This window comes from Dermacentor silvarum, chromosome 1 (genome assembly GCF_013339745.2).
Source record: "Dermacentor silvarum isolate Dsil-2018 chromosome 1, BIME_Dsil_1.4, whole genome shotgun sequence".
In the NCBI taxonomy this organism is placed as follows: Eukaryota; Metazoa; Arthropoda; class Arachnida; order Ixodida; family Ixodidae; genus Dermacentor; species Dermacentor silvarum.
The window spans coordinates 305,139,550-305,157,931 of record NC_051154.1 but is presented as its reverse complement, the minus strand read 5'-3'; the positions used below and the strand labels follow the sequence as shown (position 1 = coordinate 305,157,931).

Sequence of the window (18,382 nt, the reverse complement as noted above, 5' to 3'; positions counted from 1 at the left end):
CACAATGTGGCTAAGTAGCTACCAGCATCACGAATACAGCTCAACCGAAAAATAAAAGTCACTATAAGCAGAGGCAAGAAGTGTATGACCATTTCACAGAAAGACAGAACACACACCTTTGCACAACACACATGTTAAAGGGACACTAATGGGAATAATGGTGGTTGAGCGCAGGGAAACACGAGGACAAAATAATGCACATTGGACACACACGCTCTTCCCGATGCTTCCAATGTGCCTTCTTTTGTTCTTGGTTTATTTTGACTAAAGGTAGTTGACTCTTAAGAGAAGAATAATTCAGGCTGAACTGTTAAATACCCCTTCACCAATATGAAACAAAGACGACACTTATCGTGAGAAGAGGCTCAGTAGGCCAAAAAAAAAAAACAAGCACAAAAGTTAAAGACTGGTCACCGCATAGAAGTTGACACCGCCCTCAGCTCACCATGACATTATGAATTTTGACAGTCTTTGCTCTGACATTGCTCGGGCATAGTTTTTTTTTTTATTAGTTTAAGATGTACTATATTGAATTCTAAGAAAACTTGTACTGAGCTGCAATAACCTAATTGTGAAAAAGTATTTTTAAGTTCATGACATTACAGTGATGCACTGGTGTTTCGGTACAAAATTTAAAAAAATACTACAACTTTGACATGTTTTTTATAATAATCAACCTATTGCCTCAAAATTACAGGAAATGCAGCTTTTAAAAAATATTTTACCAGTCTAAACTGATGGAGTGTTTCTCATAGTGCCGGGCACCTTGCTATTTCCTGCCTAAATTAAATGCTAAATTTGGCACTTTAATCTATCGTCAATCTGTCAGCAGCTTTGAAAATTTTAACAGAAGTATTTTTTTTCTATTAGATTCAAGTTTCACTTTTCTGAAAGTACACCGCCTGATCTCTTGTTCGCATTGACAACAGCACATCAGCAGCAGGAAATAAAACTCGGGGCACGCGGTTTGCATATGCACCAACACATTAACAGCCGACATCATCTTACTTGTACAAAACGTAAACGTTAACGTGAAACAAGACCAGAGCACACAGCTACCTATGATCGTAGGTCAAGAGCACACAGCTACCTGCATTGCTGCAATTTTCCCGACACCCAATTTGCAGTATTTACTTACACAAGCTCAAGTTGCAAATTATTCTCGGCAGATATTATCCATCGAAAAAAAAAAAAAAGGAACAGCTACTATCAGATGTGTAAATACAAAAATTGCTGCAACGAACTTTTATACCTATGCTAGGCTTTACACAAAGCCCACATAGTTTTAGATGTGAAGTCCCAATTTAAAAACTCTGATCAATCATTTTCTCTTGTAACCTTTTATAGCAAATTTTGCAAGGAAAAAAGTCAACATTTCTACAGGCTTATTTGCAGCTACAGGCAACCAGATGTGCTGCCTACATAGAAGCTCACAGAACTAAAAATTTTTTTTAAAAAAGCTGCGAAGCGGGTCTACTGTTCCACTTTGGAGTACTGCAAGCCAAGCTTTCTTGCAGCACATACTGAACCCCACTGTAATGTAAGCTAATACATATTAGATGCAGGTGCACTAAGCATGTATCCAACGTGCACAAGAAAATCGAGCATGTGCGCGCAGTTTTTACATGAAATTCCTTTCTTTGAACTTGACATCACTTCTGCGCACACCCATTGTGCATGTTTTAATAACATGGAAAATGGGACATATACCAGTATTTTGGGCCAATTGGTATAAATTGTTGGGGTCAAAACAAGAACAGTGAAGAAAACAAGGACAATTGCAGACCCCAGTGGCGCACCGACGGGGGGGGGGGGGGGGGGGATTCGGGGGTTGTAACCCGCCCCCCTGAGGCCGACTTGACCCCCCTTTTGTTTAACCCCTTTTCTTTCCTTACGCATTTGAGTACTGCAACTAAGATGTAAGACGCGCAATCGTCTGCACACTCGCAAAAAGTGAATTTTTTGACAATTTCCCGTGAAGAAATCGAATTAGTGCTGTTTAGATGGTATTGGCAAACTGTCAACCCCCCCCCCCCCCCCTTGGCAGAGATCCTGGGTGAGCTACTGGCAGACCCTACTGAAGTTTTAATGGGCCCACACTATGAATATGTGCAAAAGTAGAAAGGTTTAAAAGAAACCAAAAAAAATTGTGCTCCGTTTTTGAAACCAAGCAACACACTAGTGAACAGCACCATATGTAGAAAGAACATTTCCCCTACAATCACAGACAACATTCTGTGGAAATGAAGGAAAAAGGTACGGAAGCGAACCGCAGAAGTGACAGTGCTCCTGAAAATACTTCCACTGTCTCACTCACGTTTGTACTGCAGCACGTATATTGAAGACAAAACATCACTCAGTGCTAAATTTGAATTTGATTTTTTTCGTTATTCTCTTTCATGTTTTGGCAAATGCGAAACCATCACAAGCACAAGCTACACTGATTCAATATCTGCTACAATAAAATGAAACTTCAATAACAGAAAGCGCTGGCAAACTCTGCCAGATCACTTGGACAAAGTTACACATGTGAAGAAGCTTTGCCACCATAGCTTTTCCTCGAGCGCCACAAAAACTTGTCCACGGGTATAGCAATACAGCTTTATGAGATTGAAAATCCATGATCTACGCTAAAGGACCCCCTGTTCCTTCCAAGTTTCACACTGAACTTGTGGTGCAGTATAGAGTTTGTGACACCAATACGGCAATGACTGCGGCTTCATTCAGTTGCAGGTACTGCCATTTCCCTCACTTACTAAAGGCATGCATGAATATTTTGTAATGGTTTCACAATTTCTTTTATTTAATAAACGTCTTTCTCTCCTCTCATGAGGGAGCTACATAAAAATGGTATCTGCTTCATACTGCCCCGCAAAAACAAACAAAACAAAAAAAGCGACAAACCGCACATACCAGCAGTGCTCTCATTTTCTTTCACTGCTCCTGTGAAGTACTGTAGCTAAGCAGTGCCAGTAGATGTGTTCTATGCAAAGCTTTTAACACCAATATTTTTACAGAGACAAGTCTACAACACAGTTTTAATGTAGATTTGACTGACTAATGAATGGAGACTAAGGACAATTTACATGTTACTGACCCATTAAAAATCTTGAAATTTGAATCACTACACAAAGCTTTGCAAGTTATGGGGAGACTTAGATGCGGAATTTTCTTTAAAAAAATAATGTTTTTCTAGAAAAGTATGTGCCTTTCGTACTCCTGACGTGAAATAACTACCGATCAGATAGATTAAGGCCCTGTTGGTATTTGTTTTAGGAACTCCCAACAGAGCCATGCAATGCTTTCTGCTTGGCTTCGTGACATTATCCCCCGTATTCAGAAGTGCATCTTACCTTGAAACCCACGCTTGACTTTATTTAAATGACGCCTGTCGTGAATGCACCGAAGGAAATGCAATGACCATCTGGGGTGAGTACACGCCAAGCGTCACTTCGATCAAGTCGAGCATGGGCTACAAATTACGATGCATTTCTGAATACGAGGGTATGTGGGCTCCACTAGCTAGCATCACCCAAGAGAGTAGTAGACAAGGGGATGCTTCTGTGCTAATCAAGGCTCTCATTTTCAAGCTTGAGTCGCACAAAACATAAGATGCCACTGCATACACGGCACATGGGGTCCCCTCTTGTACTAACATTGTTCCTTGTGGAATTCTAAAAACAGTGTCCAAGATTCGGACAGTACAAATGCAGACTACCCAGGCATCTCTTTGTGCCGCAGTCAATCTTCTTGGCAGGCCAACAGAGGAAGGATTCATGGCACCATCTAGGGTACACATTGTACACCATCAGAGGCAATACTGAGAGATTCAGCCTGAGGTTCAAACGAAGCTGTTGATCAGGGTACTTCTTCAAAGGGCTAGGGAGACATACATTTTTATACTTGAATGCTTTCTACAAACATTCACTATAATGCAACTGCAGTTAAGTTTGCCACAATCAATGAAAGTACTGGGGGATTATCCAATCACAAGCTTCCTTATTCATTCACAGAGTTTCTCCAGTCCCATACCCAGTTCCAAAACTCTCATTTCAAGACAATATGTGAAATTCCACAAACAGGCTTTCCTGCGCACCTGACTTGCCCTAACCAAGGTGGCCAACTTTCCGCTAAATAAGCACTCTCGAAGCCAAGAGACAGCACGAATGACAGCACCAGTCCGCACGCTGACACATTCTATGATTCTAGCTTGACGCCTGCCATATTGGTTAGGTCAGAAGAGCTGTGTGGACAAGTACACTTACCAGTTTTTGGCATATCAACTATTCCTACAGTCAACATGCAGCAATAACTGATAATCACCAGCCTATCTATGTCCACTGCAGGATGAAGGCCTCTCCCAGCAATGTACAGGCCCAGCAGAAAAAGATTAGCACAAGTGACTGGGGGCCCCGCAGCGGCAAAATTACAACACGCAGCACAACTGACTAGTATCCGGAAAGGCACATTCCATTTTCCAAAGCAGGGGTGGCTGTCAGAAAGAATGTCGTGATTTTGCCGCTCTGGCCGCCAGTCACTTATGCTAATTTTTTTTCCACTGCGACTGTATGCCTCTGTCCTGCATCAGACAACTCCATCCTAAGCCAGCCTGTAAGTTTTACATTCTTACCACACCAGCTAATCCTCTGCTGCCCTCAATTTCATTCATTTCCCTTCCCACAACCAATTACGTCACTCAAATAGACCACCAGTTATCTACGCATTACAAGACCTACCCAACTCCATTTCTTCCTCTCATGCAGAGCACCAGCTACACCCATTCACTGCCTAATCCATTCTGCCATCTTGCAGTCTCTTAATGTTACGCTTATTATTTCTCAAGCTTCTTTGTTATTCTCCAAGTTTCAGCCCCATAGGTTACAACCGGTAGGATACGCTCAATGTATACTTTTGTTTTTAAGGACATTGGTGGGCTGCCAGTCATTACTTGGGGAATGTCTGCCATATGCACTCCAACCCATTTTCATTCATGCGAAAGTTTTCTTCAGATAATACCAAGCCCCCCCCCCCCGTGATTACTTGGCCTAGATAAATTTACTTTTCCACAGCCTCCAGAGGCTGTCTACCAATCCCAAACTCATGCTCACTTGGTAGGCTTGTCGATAACTAACCTTAGTCCTCTGCCATATTAATCTTCAAACATACCATAAAATTTTTTTTACAGTTATGGCCTTCAATAATTGGTTGAGTCATCTCCAGAGTTGCCGAACAGATAATGTCATCTGCGAACCACAGGTGGCCAAGATATTCCCCTCTGATCCTCGCATCAATCCTTCCCAGTCTAACTGCCTCTTTGAAGCATGAAGTGCATAGCATAGGAGACGTTGTCTTCTTGCCCAACACACTTTTTTCAGTGGCATTTTTCCACTTGTAAATAGCTATGGTAACTAAAGTATTTCTAGATATTTAATCCAAAGATATTCATGTATGGTTGATCTGCTCCTCAACCATGCAAAATACTTCCATTACTGCTGGTCTCTCGGCTGAATCAAAAGCTTTTTCCGTAATCTATGAAAGCCATAGACAGGTTGGTTATACTCTGACACCTTCTCAATTACCTGACTGATGACATGCACATGAACTGCTGAACGCTGCCTGCTAAAGCAAGCCTCTCCTCTGGTTGAATGAAGAGTCGCTCCGATTCTATTCAATATATTAACTTTACTTTGTGCAATACAAAAGCAAGTTAATGGGCCCATAACTCTTCAGTTCTTGAACTTCTCCTTTCTCATCAATCAATCTGTCAACATCTTTCCAAGTCTCTTGTACTATCGGCGTCAAATGAAACGCGAACAGCGGAGCGAGTGGCCGAAGCATAACTGAAGGTATAGTGCGCACCCGTCCAGTCATCACCATCGACAGGGGCGTACTGCCGGTTTGACCGCACTGCGAGGTTATGCTCCTCCTTTTCGTTTCCTGTTCTGGTTCTCTTTTAGTTCAAAGCAAGAAAAGATACTGGCGCAGTTGATGGCGCGAACCATAAAAGAGAACCAGAACAGAAACGAAAAGAGGCAGCATCACCTCGCAGTGCGGACGTGCGCGCCTGTCAATGGTGAGGACAGGACGGCGCGCTTATATACCTTCAGTTATGCTTCGGTCACGCGCTCCGCTGTTCGCGTTTCATTTGACGCCGATAGTACACTAATTCATTCATGAGGCCTTGCATATAAAGGTACGCATGCTTTTTTTTAGAATACAATATCCCTGCCACCATTTATCTGATCTTCTATATTCCATCTTCTATAGCTGCTTTTTTCCTCAACATTTCTTGCAAAGCAATTCTAATGTCGTATTGCGTTACTGAACTTCTTAGCGATTGCATCTCACCGGGGTTACATAGCTGTTCAGGGCCCTACATAGCCCAGAATTCCTCTGCTACCTTCACTATATCAATGGAACTGCCAAGGACATTGCCCTGCTTATCTGTAACTGCATACATCTTGTTCCTGGTAATCTCCTTCCATAAAGTTGTCACATGACAAAGGTAAGAAGCTTTGAACTAGTGTTGCTCCTCTGTCAATATATTTACAGTGTGGCAATTTACTGTCATGTAACCTCTTTATGCACACAAAATGTTTTGTGCAAGTGGCCAACAAAGTTAAAGTTTCATGCACAAAAGTTTACACAATCATTCAAATTTTTTTAACATTGTTATTGTTGCAGTGGCTATTTTATGCCAGCAATATTAGTGCTGTCATGCTTTCACTCATAGCTCTGCAAAATTCTAACATTTGGATGACTCCAGGAAACATAGGTCAGCATAAAGCGACTGCACTTTGAGCACAAAGCCTCCCTGCATTTCTCGCAAAGCAAAATATTAGCAAAAATCACAAGGTTCTTGGTATATTTAAAACTGCAAGGTGCCTAGAAATGGTACTCTAAGGACTAGCACTAGATTTAGGCTGAAAGTGCATTGACCTCCCATTTAACAGAACTGAAAGTTTGGCTAGTTTTAACACAAGATAGACAAAGGTGACAGACATAAGCGCTGTCTGTGTGTGCTTCTCTGTCATCTTTGTTTTTTCCTTGTGGTGAAAAAAATTCATTGAACGTCCAAGTGATACAAAAAACGGCTGGCTATCTTGCATGAGCTTAGCTTTAACCCTTTCTGGCCCAGTGATTCTTGTAGGAATCATAAGGCTTTGCAGGAAATATTCGACATCAAGAAAAAAAAGACCAAGATTATTCTCAGAAATTTGAGTCTTAGCAATGCTAGCTCATAACATGTCAATTTTGTGCTAAAGATAAATATGGCTCTACTTGAAATTTCAAAAATGTCCATGCACTGCCATCACACTATATTTGGAGCTTGCTGCTAATGCATATAGCATGCCTAGGGTTACATAAAAATGGCCTTCAAATAATCTGTGGCCATATTTCACATCATTGTGATTGTCTTATTAGGAAGTCTGAAGAATGATATGCCACTTACAATTCATTTATTATTTTATAGGTGTAAAGAAATCACATCCATTGCCAAAATCCCCAGCAGAAATTATTTTTTTTTTTTGTGACTTGTCGTTCACATGCACGTAATACAATATTTTCACTTGACTGAAAAATTCTGACCAGGAAAGGTTAACAATTGAGGTACTACTGAATGCAGCATTATTTACATTTAATACTTGGAAAGACAAGTAGAATGGCAAATTGTGTGCCTTTTTTTAAACACTGCCAGCATGACAGTTATGATGCGCCAAACATGAGGAATAGTCTTTTCTCTGAAAGCTTCAGTTCGAGACATATCAAACCGCCTGTGCCGTACCATGAAGCCGTCACAACTAAAATTGTCAACAGTTATAGTTACCATATCCAACAACAAAGCACAACACAACCCAGTCACAGTGGACACAACTTAATAACAAATGGTGAATTCTAGTTGCCAATTTGTATGGATGCATGCTTTTTTTAATTCACAATGACAGATGAGAATTGCTTCGTGAAACTGCTGTCTTACCTGAAACTGAAAAAAATATATATATATATAGATTCCTACGCACAAAACAAAACCTGCTCCAAATTGGCTGCTGGAATTACCCACGAGCATAAGAGCTAAAGGTTTAAGCAATTTCTATGTAAATATATAGCTGCCTAAACCTTAAACAAAATTTGCCACTGTTCCAGGTCTTACCTAGTAATAAAATTTCTTAATTTTTTTCTCCACCTAATATATCCACGAGTACACAATTTCACCTAAGAAAATGTGACAAACACTCCCTATAAAGGTAGCAACTGGCTCACTACCGCAAGGGATACGTAATAGCACTATTATACATGCATAACATGAGTGCAAAGTCAGTGGCGCATTTTGACAAGCTCTCGCATAGCTTTTTTACAAGAAACCCCTCATCTTGAACCTTCGCTGGAGCTATCTTACAACAGTGAAAATTGACATTTTAGCACATACGCCAATTTGTGCCAATTCAATCTCAATTATGCACTGCTCTGAAATGAAGTGAATTTACAAAATTGCACACCACCAGAGCATAATCGTCTGCATTTTTTTTTTTTGCATGCTGCTGTTAAAAATACTAAACTTTTTCAGGTAAAGCAGATTTAAGGAATGCAAAGAAAGCATGCCCCTCCCTTTTCAGTTTAGACTAAGAACATCACTAATGAAGTGCCAAAACAGGTTAAACAAAATAAAGCCTCAAAAAAAGTAAACATATAGCTTCACCTGAAGTCCCTACCACAATGCTAAAATGAACACTGATACAGCTTAAGAAATGACCCTCCTTTTGAAACTGAAGGAAGATTCCGACGTTACTCCGACTACAGTCCCAATCATACTTGACGCACACACACCTTAGGTGCCCTTTCGCTTCTCCTGCACAGGGTGCTGGTGTTTTCTGGTTGGGTCGCCTTGAATGTGCTAGCTTAATGCTTCTTCCTCCCAGAGCATTCGTTTGCTCTTTATGGACCGTGTTTGTTAAAGGTTAAGCTGCCACTGATGTGTCTTCATTGTTCCGAGTCAAGTGGCTGCACTATCGGCATAAATTCAAACGCAAACAATTCCAAAACTACTCCAATGTTTTGTTCCACTTCCAGGTTCACCTGCATTTGTAACGGTGGCTTAGTTCAGACTCTGAGACATACACATGGGCGTACCCCATGCTTAGAAACTGGCCACAGTGATCACATCACATTTACATGTAATTATGCATAACGGGCAGTGTGCTCCGTTATTTCTGTTCATGTTTTAACTTATGCTGACACTAAATATTATTACTAATGTACCCACAGACGCAGTACAACTGAATACCTGAAAATACACCCCCAATCCCACACTGTACTCAAATTATCAGAATAAAATTACCCACTCACTGAACTCAGTAGGAATACAAAAATCCTTAGCACTGGCAATCTGTACAACAGTTACAACAGCCACACCAATATCACGCCTTTATAAACTTTTGCCTCAATGGAATTCTTTTTGAAGGAAAGCCACCACAAATTAAAAGAAGTCATAATTATATTGCCTTTTTTTTTCCTGAAGAAACAAATGTGCTATTCAAATAAGGTTGTGAATGAAAAGGTTAATGCAACACCTACAAAGTACTATGCCAATTCCCCAGTGCTCCGTTTTTTTCGAACAAGGAACCAAACTTCCTGCAAATAATTCCGTGTAACAACCAACTAAAGAATCACTGTAGGATTATGGAAACAAGTACAAGCAGTGATTAACACTCCATGTGAAAACAGACCTTTAACAAACATCTTAGCTTGACCACAGGGTCACAAATGTCTTAATGCACTGCTTGGTACTCATGCATGAAGAGCAAAAATACTTAATGTTCATACTTATTTTGTTCATTTTTTCAGAAAAGATGAGTCATGCAGAAGTTTTGAAATTACTTTCTCCAGCAGCTTCTTAAATAAGGACACATTACCACCACACTCCGCACTTCAAATTTTGCGTACACTGTTTAAAATTCTATACTACTAATGTTATTAATGAAAATATTAATGCTGCAGAGTTGGCTGATCCTCATTTAATTGGCGGCATTTTATCTTTATCTCTTCAATACTGCCTGAACTTTTCCCCCAGATATTTCGGATGCCCCAGCAAGCATCAAAAACAAGCAAGGTGTAAGCAACCAAAAAACAGCAAGCAGTGTATTGCTAATCTGTGTTTTAAAACAACTACTTTTATGAAAGCATCACACACCAATAAAGCGCTCTGCAAGCTAACCAAGAGGCTATGGAAACCAGCCATCACAAGAGCCGATCAAGACAGCTCCCGCTTTATTTAGTAACTCAACATTTTTTAAACGCGAAGCTCAACTGCATAAAAACCACACAAGTGCAGATGCAATAACAACAATGCATTTGTATATTCATTTTTGCCATATATGTAAGCACTGAAAGAAATGAGGTGAAATTGAAGAAAAGCATACATGCTCGTATGCGTTTCTCCATTGCATCACCACTCTTATGCACACGTCAACATGCACAATTACCAAAATTTCGCACAAGGTTTAAAAAAGTGAAGACTATAATTACGCAGACCGATTTGTCAACAGCCATTTATCAACAACAGAGGTGTGATTCCAACACATCCTCCAAGACTGCCTTGCAGGAACCAGACACTGGTCACAAAAGTACAACTCAACAGTCCTTAGTATGCACTACTGCTGTCACTACAATAAGCAGATCCATAATACTGACCTAGCCAATAAGCAACAGATCTATTCTGAGACCTTATTTAACAGTTATCCCCATGCATCTGGTCAACACACAAACCTTAAAGGCATGTGCAATTACTACTAAAGAGTGTACACAAGTCCTCACATGTGCTGAACTATTCCATAATACTGACCTAGCCAATAGGCAACAGACCTATTCTGAGACCTTATTTAACAGTTATCCCCATGCAGCTGGTCAACACACAAACCTTAAAGGCATGTGCAATTACTACTAAAGAGTGTACACAAGTCTTCACATGTGCTAGAACTATAAGCACTACACATTCCTGCAATGCAATAGACATTCTATCCCACCTTCCATAATTTTTTTTCTCAGTTTCTACTTAACACAGTAAAACACAAGAACATACCAATGTTAGTTTACAGAAGGCTCCCAGGGAACAATATTCCAAGACCACAAGGAAAATTTTCTAATAAATCAATGGATATTCAATGTCAATACCTGTTTGCTATAATAGATGTCATAGCTGAACGAATTTAACAAGCAACTTTATCCATATACAATATAAATCGCACCACACTAGTTGCAGCGCTCTCTCTCTTCAAAGCGCACTTGCTTTTACAACTCTACACTACTTACAAAATCACTTAGGGTGCAAAACAAAATTTAGTGACATGCTGCAAGCACCATTGTTTAACAGCACACAAAGAATAAGATCCCTTAAGAATTAGAAATTCAAATTATGTTGCCTTGACATGTGTGAGAGATAACAATGCACATTTTTTGTGCTTGCCTATTCAGACAGCCACAATATGCTCGACTAATGTGAGCTGACATGCAAAACAATCGGACCAATAACACTGCTGTAACACGAAGAGCCCAGTCAAGTAACACCTGAGCAAGCAACCTATCAATGTATAAATGCAACATGCAGCTCAACAGAACCCACTCAGGTTCTCTAATTGTCAGAAGCAATTCACACGCAGGGGCAAAAGCTCAATGAGTCAAGGTCATGCACAGCTGTTAACTACGAGCTTCAACGAAGTGATCGCGGAAGAATCGCAGTATACGCGCTACGCCATAAAACTCGTACATTAGGAAGCCCACCTGTCAAGTTTAATACGAACGAAACAAAGCCGCGAGCGTTACTTCTGTTCACGTGGAGGCAAGGCGGTAAGCTCCCATCGCACACCGAGAGGTGTTAAAAAACCATAGACAGGGCACCGCTAACAGCAACCGTGGAATAGGCGCGTCTCACCGACGGCTTTGCAGACGACAAACATGGCAGCACTTCTCGAACGAGTGCTCGCGTCAGCAGACGACGGGCCAGTGACGGAGGCATATGCGTACGCGCAGTAAAACAGATGGCTTCTCTAGCTCTAGGACCGCTTGTCATCGCTGAGCTAGGGCACTCTTGCCGCAGTGCGTGTGTAGTACGAACGCAGCCGGACGGCGCGGGTGAGTATTGCAGCAGACTCGCGCTGTTTGACGGACGGGAGCAAGAAGCGACCTGGCCGATGCGAACCGCTACTGTACGGTGCTAGTGTGCCCACTGGCCAGTGCGCGGCTGGCAGCGCACTGTCGACACACTAGCGAGCAAACGGCCCATAGCGACGTATCCAAAGCGGTTCTGGGACCGACACGAGGAGACGGTAGCAACGCCGGATCACACATGCATACGCAACTGCGGACACGCCACACCATACACAAGTGACCCTTCTGCGCCCAGCCAGCTCACCCGAGTCCGTTCACAGGCTTGCGGCCGTCCCTAACGCGGTTTAATAACAGCGCACAATACACGTTGCCCGAAGGTTTAGGCCTAGCGCTACGTAGCCCCCTCCCCTATCGCCCTTCCCCTCCTCTTCGTAGCGTTCTTGTGTTTGCCTGCGAACGGCCTATGTCAAAAAAAAAAAAAAAAAAAATCTGTAAAGCTGTAAACATTCCGCTGGACTCACTCAGAATAAACAGTGGGCAACTCGTGTTTTCCAGACGGGCTGCGTAACGAGGCCGCGATGCAGCCCCACGGACCCAAACAGTCTTCCGCACTGGCTACCGTCTGCGTCCGTTGGCAGCGGGGCATTCACTCTCGACGGGGGCACGGCTCGGCGGTGTCTCGCGACGTGACGCGGGGAGAAGGCACAGCAGAGAATAAAAGAGGCGCGCGCCCTGCTTCGGACGCTACAGCGTTGACAAGTCCGATAGGCGTCCGCGCAACGAAACATCGCCCGGTACTAGGCCCCCCCTACACTCATTCGGCCAAGCTCCCAATATTTCAGATCCGCGAAAGGGCACTGCACGGGGCCCACTTCCTCTGTCCTAAAACGTCTTGCGACTGCTCTCACCGTACCAGCACATGCGCCGTGTTGCCGCAATGAATCCACAATTTAGAAAACAGTGCCACGATGACCCGTTGCCGGGGCCGCCGAGACAAATGACCGAAGGGTGCAATATCCCGAGGTGCAAAAATGAAGGGGGAAGGGTAGGGGGTCGGCACACGATAGGCCTAGACCCTCTGCTGTCGGGCCCATTTCTTTCTTTTTTTTCTTTCTTTACCGACACGGCAAGTACGCACAGCACGCCGCAACGCGACTCCGTACATCGCTAAAAGAACACACGCGGCACAGCGGAGTCGCCATCGTGGCCGGCGACAGCGCGGAGTACCGCACTGGCGCCGCCGTGACCGCAACCCTCGTGCTGCCCCGTAAGCGACCGCGCCAGTCCCGACATGGACGCGCCAGACTCGCGAAGCCGCGTCGGCTCGCGACCGGAGCTCACTGGCCACCACCAGTGACTTCCGCACAGCCGGCCGGGACCCTGGCCCTACTCACCGCATCGAGGCAAAAATGCTGGGGCGAGCGACTGGCCGACGCGACAGGGACAGAAAAAGCCCTCCTAGGCCTAACGATCGCAGCAGCATTTTTTTCTCGTTTCGTATGGCACACGCATACAAGTGAGTCGCACACGCAGGGATCAAAGAGCAGCTATCAAAATAAAGGAAGCAGGGTTACCTCGGATGCCTCGTCGTCGTCACTCTCGGTTAAATCTGCCATAAAATTGGAATGCAGGGAATTCAAGCTCTGCCTCTGGCCCGTCTCGAAATTATCGCTAGTTCCTGTACGTCCTTTACTAACCTCCTGTGGTTCCTCTCTCACGGCATCGCACGCATTTCCATGAACTACATTCTGCATTTTTTTCTCACATCCGACGGGCCCACATCAAGTCCTACAACTTTCCGAAGATACGCGACTTTATAATACAGTCTAGATGTCCACGCAATTTACAGAGAATAATTCAAACAATTTACATGCCAGCAAAGGCGGCCATTAAAGCATTGAAGGATTTTCACGCCAAATCCCGGATGTAAACAGTTGCGTACTTAAATTTGTCCTAAAAATATTATTTTAGTATATTATTATCATTCTTTAAACAATTAATTTGTTAAGAGATATTTTATCCACGTTTAAAAATCAATAACCATTTGCGATTACGCCAAGCTTAATACGAAACTGCGCTTGCTTACATCATGAGCTTGCAGAGTTGTTCGGCAAGTTTCCTCCCCGAATCAACATTCTTGAGGGCATTGTAACGCATTTGCACTACAAACGAGCAATGGTCTGTTATTTCTCGCACTGCTACTTTTGTACACAGCCGCACCGCAAATTAATGAGCTTGCTGTAGCCCGTTGAATTGATGATCTGTGTTGCTGGATAAAGTCAAAAGCGTTCACCTGGCGGTTCGATCGACGTGCACTGAATTGAGCGTGCTTACCTCAGTTTTGTTTCAATATGTCTCTGCTGGTGATGTACACACTCCAGTGTTGTACTCATTTGCGTTCCTTCAGTAATCAGGTGGCTTGAAATCTCGATCCTGAGCTAGGCGCGTTTAAGCAGTGCCTGACCAAGCCGTGCAGCGAGTGCTGTATACGAGTAACCGTGAGTATAGAAACTACACTGCATTCACCGTGTGCAGAGAAATAAAAAAAAAATAAAAAAGAAACAATCCAGTCATTATAAGCGCGTATTGTGTGAAATAAATTAGAAGGTAGTTAGGAAATGATTCGCTGCGAAAGCTAGGTAGGGTGGCATTCAGCCGAACGTCAAGAAAAACGGAAATACATTACCTACAAGAACGTCGTCTGCTTGCGAATAAATAACTGCAATGTTTGCTAGTTCCGAGGCTTATAAAATAACTGAAGTTTAAACTTCTCATAACTTTGAAGGTAGTTTATTTCTAAGTAAACGGGTACGAACCTAGAACAAAGTATTGCATTTTGGAATGGCGTGTGCCGATGCAGTCACCAGGAACCGCCACTGTAGGAAGCCAGCTGGAGCAGCATACGCGCGCGACTTAAAAGTCGCGCGCTATGTAGGCAACATAGGCTATGATAAGCTATGACAATGCTACAAAGCTATGATAATTACTAAATCACTACAAGTGCCGCCTAGTAACATTAGTTGCTACAACGCTCTACAGCTAGTAGCGCTACTTTGGCGCTATCGTCTCGTAAACGCCGCATGATAGATGGCCTCCGAGATGCTGCGCTCGCTGCATGGCTGGCTGCTACAACTACACTACAACCGCTGCAACACTGCGCTGACTGCACACTCAGTGCAACGGTACGCCAACGAGATGTAGTATCGAAAGTGCTCATGGTAGTGAAACCGGTCAAGGAGTGCTATATATTTACTAAGCGCGCTGTCCAGCTTCGTTAACTCCGCGACGAAGTTTCGCATGTGCAATAGCATTGCATAGCTTCCAAGATTGTGGTGTTCGCTGTTGCCATAGGTTTTCTACTCTGGCAGCCCGCGGGTATCCAGAAGTGGAAAATTGAAGAGGCCCATTAATAAAATTGTAGGAAACGTTATGTATGTTTCTACAATGGAGCGCGTCGTCATCTCAGAAACCATGCTTTTGGCGTACTGCAATGTCTCCGCTTGCCCTCAGACAAATAGAACTAGCTACGCACGTGCGGAAACGTGCGAAAAAGCCGAGTTCGTTCTACTGAACTGAAATTTAGCGCTTCAAAGCCCTGTGAGGTGAAGCGGCAACTCCACAACGTCCGTTGTTTTCTACAAGCTCCCTTTCCAACTCTAGATAGATAGATAGATAGATAGATAGATAGATAGATAGATAGATAGATAGATAGATAGATAGATAGATAGATAGATAGATAGATAGATAGATAGATAGATAGATAGATAGATAGATAGATAGATAGATAGATAGATAAACTTTATTGCAAAGATAGAGTTTTGTTTTGCCCCAATGGGGCATCGCTAATGGTCGGGGCCCCTAGTCCAGGGGCTCCGCTGGCTCTTGCCATCTTCTCTGCTCTCTGGATCAGCTTGAGCTGGTCGTCGAGGGCCGAGCTGGACAGCAGTACCTCCCATTGCTCCCTCGTGGTGTTCGTGTCATGGTGTTCTGTGTTGTGTAGCGTGCACTCCCATGTAATGTGGTATAGGGTAGGTGTGGCCCCACACCACGGACATTCGTCCCTGTAGGCTGCGGGGTGCATGCAATGTAATATGTGTAGGTTCGTGTAAGTGCCTGTCTGGAGCCTACGCCAGGCAGCGGCATCCTCCGTCTTTAGTATTCGATGGGGTGGGGGATATCGCAAGCGACTCCATCTGTGGGTAGTTCAGGATTGCTGAATACTCGGGGTCAACTGGGTCAGGGTTATATGCAGTCGGCGTGATCAGTGCTCGGTTATGTGCAAATTCTCGAGCTGCTCTGTCGGCATACAGGTTACCCGTGATGGCAGCGTGGCCCGGTATCCAAATGATGGTTTTGATGGTGTTGTCGTCAGTGTCCTCCTTGGGTATTTGGGCTAGGACTTGTGCCGCAGGTCTTGCGATTCTTCCATGTAGGAAGTTGCGGCAGGCCTGCTGGGAATCCGTGAGGATCGTCAGTGGTTTGTTTGCGTGTTGGCCTTCGCGGATGGCTAACGCGATGGCCAGCTCTTCGGCTTCCGTGATCGTGGGGGGGGGGGGGGGGGGGGGTCGATGCATTGGAGTTGACGTGGCCTCGGCAGTCGCAGACCACTGCCACTGCGCCCCTTTTCTTCGTTCCGTACATAGCGGCGTCCGTAAAACGGGCCGTGGTATCGAACCTGAATATTTTCTCTATGTATTGGGCCCTCGCTTTCCTCCTTCCGGAGTGTAGGTTAGGGTCCATGTTGCGTGGTATTGGGGCAATGTGATACCTGTCCTGAACGTGACGAGGTATCGTGCAGGTTTCTTGGGTTCGTATTGTTGTGGCTTTGAAGCCCAAGGTTAGTAGGACCTGCCGGCCCGTGTGAGTCCGCGCAAGTCTCTGTTGTTGTGAGACGTGAAGGGCTTCTGTGAGTTCGCTGAGGGTGTTGTGTAACCCCAGCGCCAATGATTTCTCAGTCGATGTACTCATCGGCAGGCGGAGAGCGGTCTTGAAAGCCATCCTCAAGAGCGTGTCGGCCTGCTTCGTCTCGGATTGTGTGAGATGGTAGTAGGGCAGGCGGTATGTGATTCTGCTCGCCACCAGGCTTTTGACCAGTCGGAGGGTGTCCCCTTCGATCCTTCATGCCTCTATTCTTGGATGTTACACGGGATATCATGCGTGATATCGCCTTGACACTGGTTTTGAGGTGCGTAAGGGTGTGGGTAGCACGCTGGTTAGACTGTAGCCACATGCCCAGCACCCTGAGCAAAGACGTTTCTGGTATGAGGCCCCCGTTGAGGTGTACCTAGAGTTTTCGTGTTGGGTCTGTGGGGACTGTGTGGTTACCCCGGCCTCGCCAGACTCGTGTGAGTTCAGGTTTCTCGGGCGAGCATTTCCAACTCTATTGCGTGAACGACAGGATCCCTTGCGTGAACTTGACTCTTCCAGAGGTCCTTTGCTTAGGTGTTACTGCAGGGCCGTACTATAGTGCAGTATAGCACGGTCCTGCTGATCTACTATACCAGCTGAAGGGCCGTACTATATAGAACACTATATATAGCCGTACCCATGAATTATTTTCTCGAGAGGTCTTGCGGGGACAGCAAAGGCCATCTTGAAATATTCAATTATTCAAGCACATCGCTCACATATAATAGCATACAGCAGTATGTATACATATACTGACATATACATATAAGTAAGGTGCCCTAAACAACAGCATAACGCCGCAGCGACGATTCCGGGGGTGTCAGAAGCCCCTCACCCTCCCCCTTGTTGCGGCCCGATTGCTACCGGGTTTTATTTAGCCACAGGAACTGTTGTAATGCCATCTTCATTCAATTTCCTGAGGGAGGCAAAAACAATTGCATATGTTACATTTTCTTCTTTTTTGTATTCTCATTTTTGTTACTGCAAGAAGATTCAGTTATTATTAATATCATAATGGCATCTGTTAACTTTTAATTTCGAAATTTTCAGTAACTATTTTTTTAGCTTTAAATGAAGATTCTCGAAATCCTAGATGAAATATTGGCGAGCCTCAGAGTGACCTAAATAATATATAATAACAGCTTTTCTACGACCAGTTTCGGTATTTCAGGATCGATGTGTATGCGTCGTGACGTCATGACACAGAAAAGTGGTCACGTGAGAGCAAAACATCGCGGCGTTTTGGTAGGGACCATAGTTATTGCGCTCGCTGCGGCTCGTTCAGTCGTTTCATCGGGACCCGCAACGACATTACTTCCTACGTGAATATACTTGTTGGCTACACCGATTTGTTAATGGAACGGTGAAGTAT

General features: G+C 44.0%; 1 protein-coding gene and 1 long non-coding RNA gene across 18 annotated transcripts in view; both read right to left on the bottom strand.

Moving 5' to 3' along the window:
- The window catches only part of LOC119437274 (ankyrin repeat domain-containing protein 17-like), a 190,046-nt gene extending 175,595 nt beyond the window's left edge, over positions 1–14,451 (bottom strand). For 10 of the 17 annotated variants that reach the window (XM_037704319.2, XM_037704317.2, XM_037704324.2 and 7 more), the window contains exon 1: positions 13,677–14,016. In XM_037704319.2, the coding sequence (XP_037560247.1) occupies positions 13,677–13,856 (180 nt within the window). In that variant the 5' untranslated portion in view covers positions 13,857–14,016. Of the gene's footprint in view, positions 1–8,826; positions 8,998–12,623; positions 12,943–13,676; positions 14,018–14,436 lie in introns of those variants that run through there. The other 7 variants (XM_037704318.2, XM_037704327.2, XM_037704328.2 and 4 more) reach the window with 6 other exon arrangements.
- Positions 10,250–12,397, bottom strand: LOC125942234 (uncharacterized). Its single transcript, XR_007464923.1, has 2 exons — positions 10,841–12,397; positions 10,250–10,689 (listed from the first exon to the last, which is right to left on the bottom strand). It is a non-coding gene; the product is annotated as an uncharacterized LOC125942234 (long non-coding RNA).
- Positions 14,452–18,382: the final 3,931 nt, after the last annotated feature.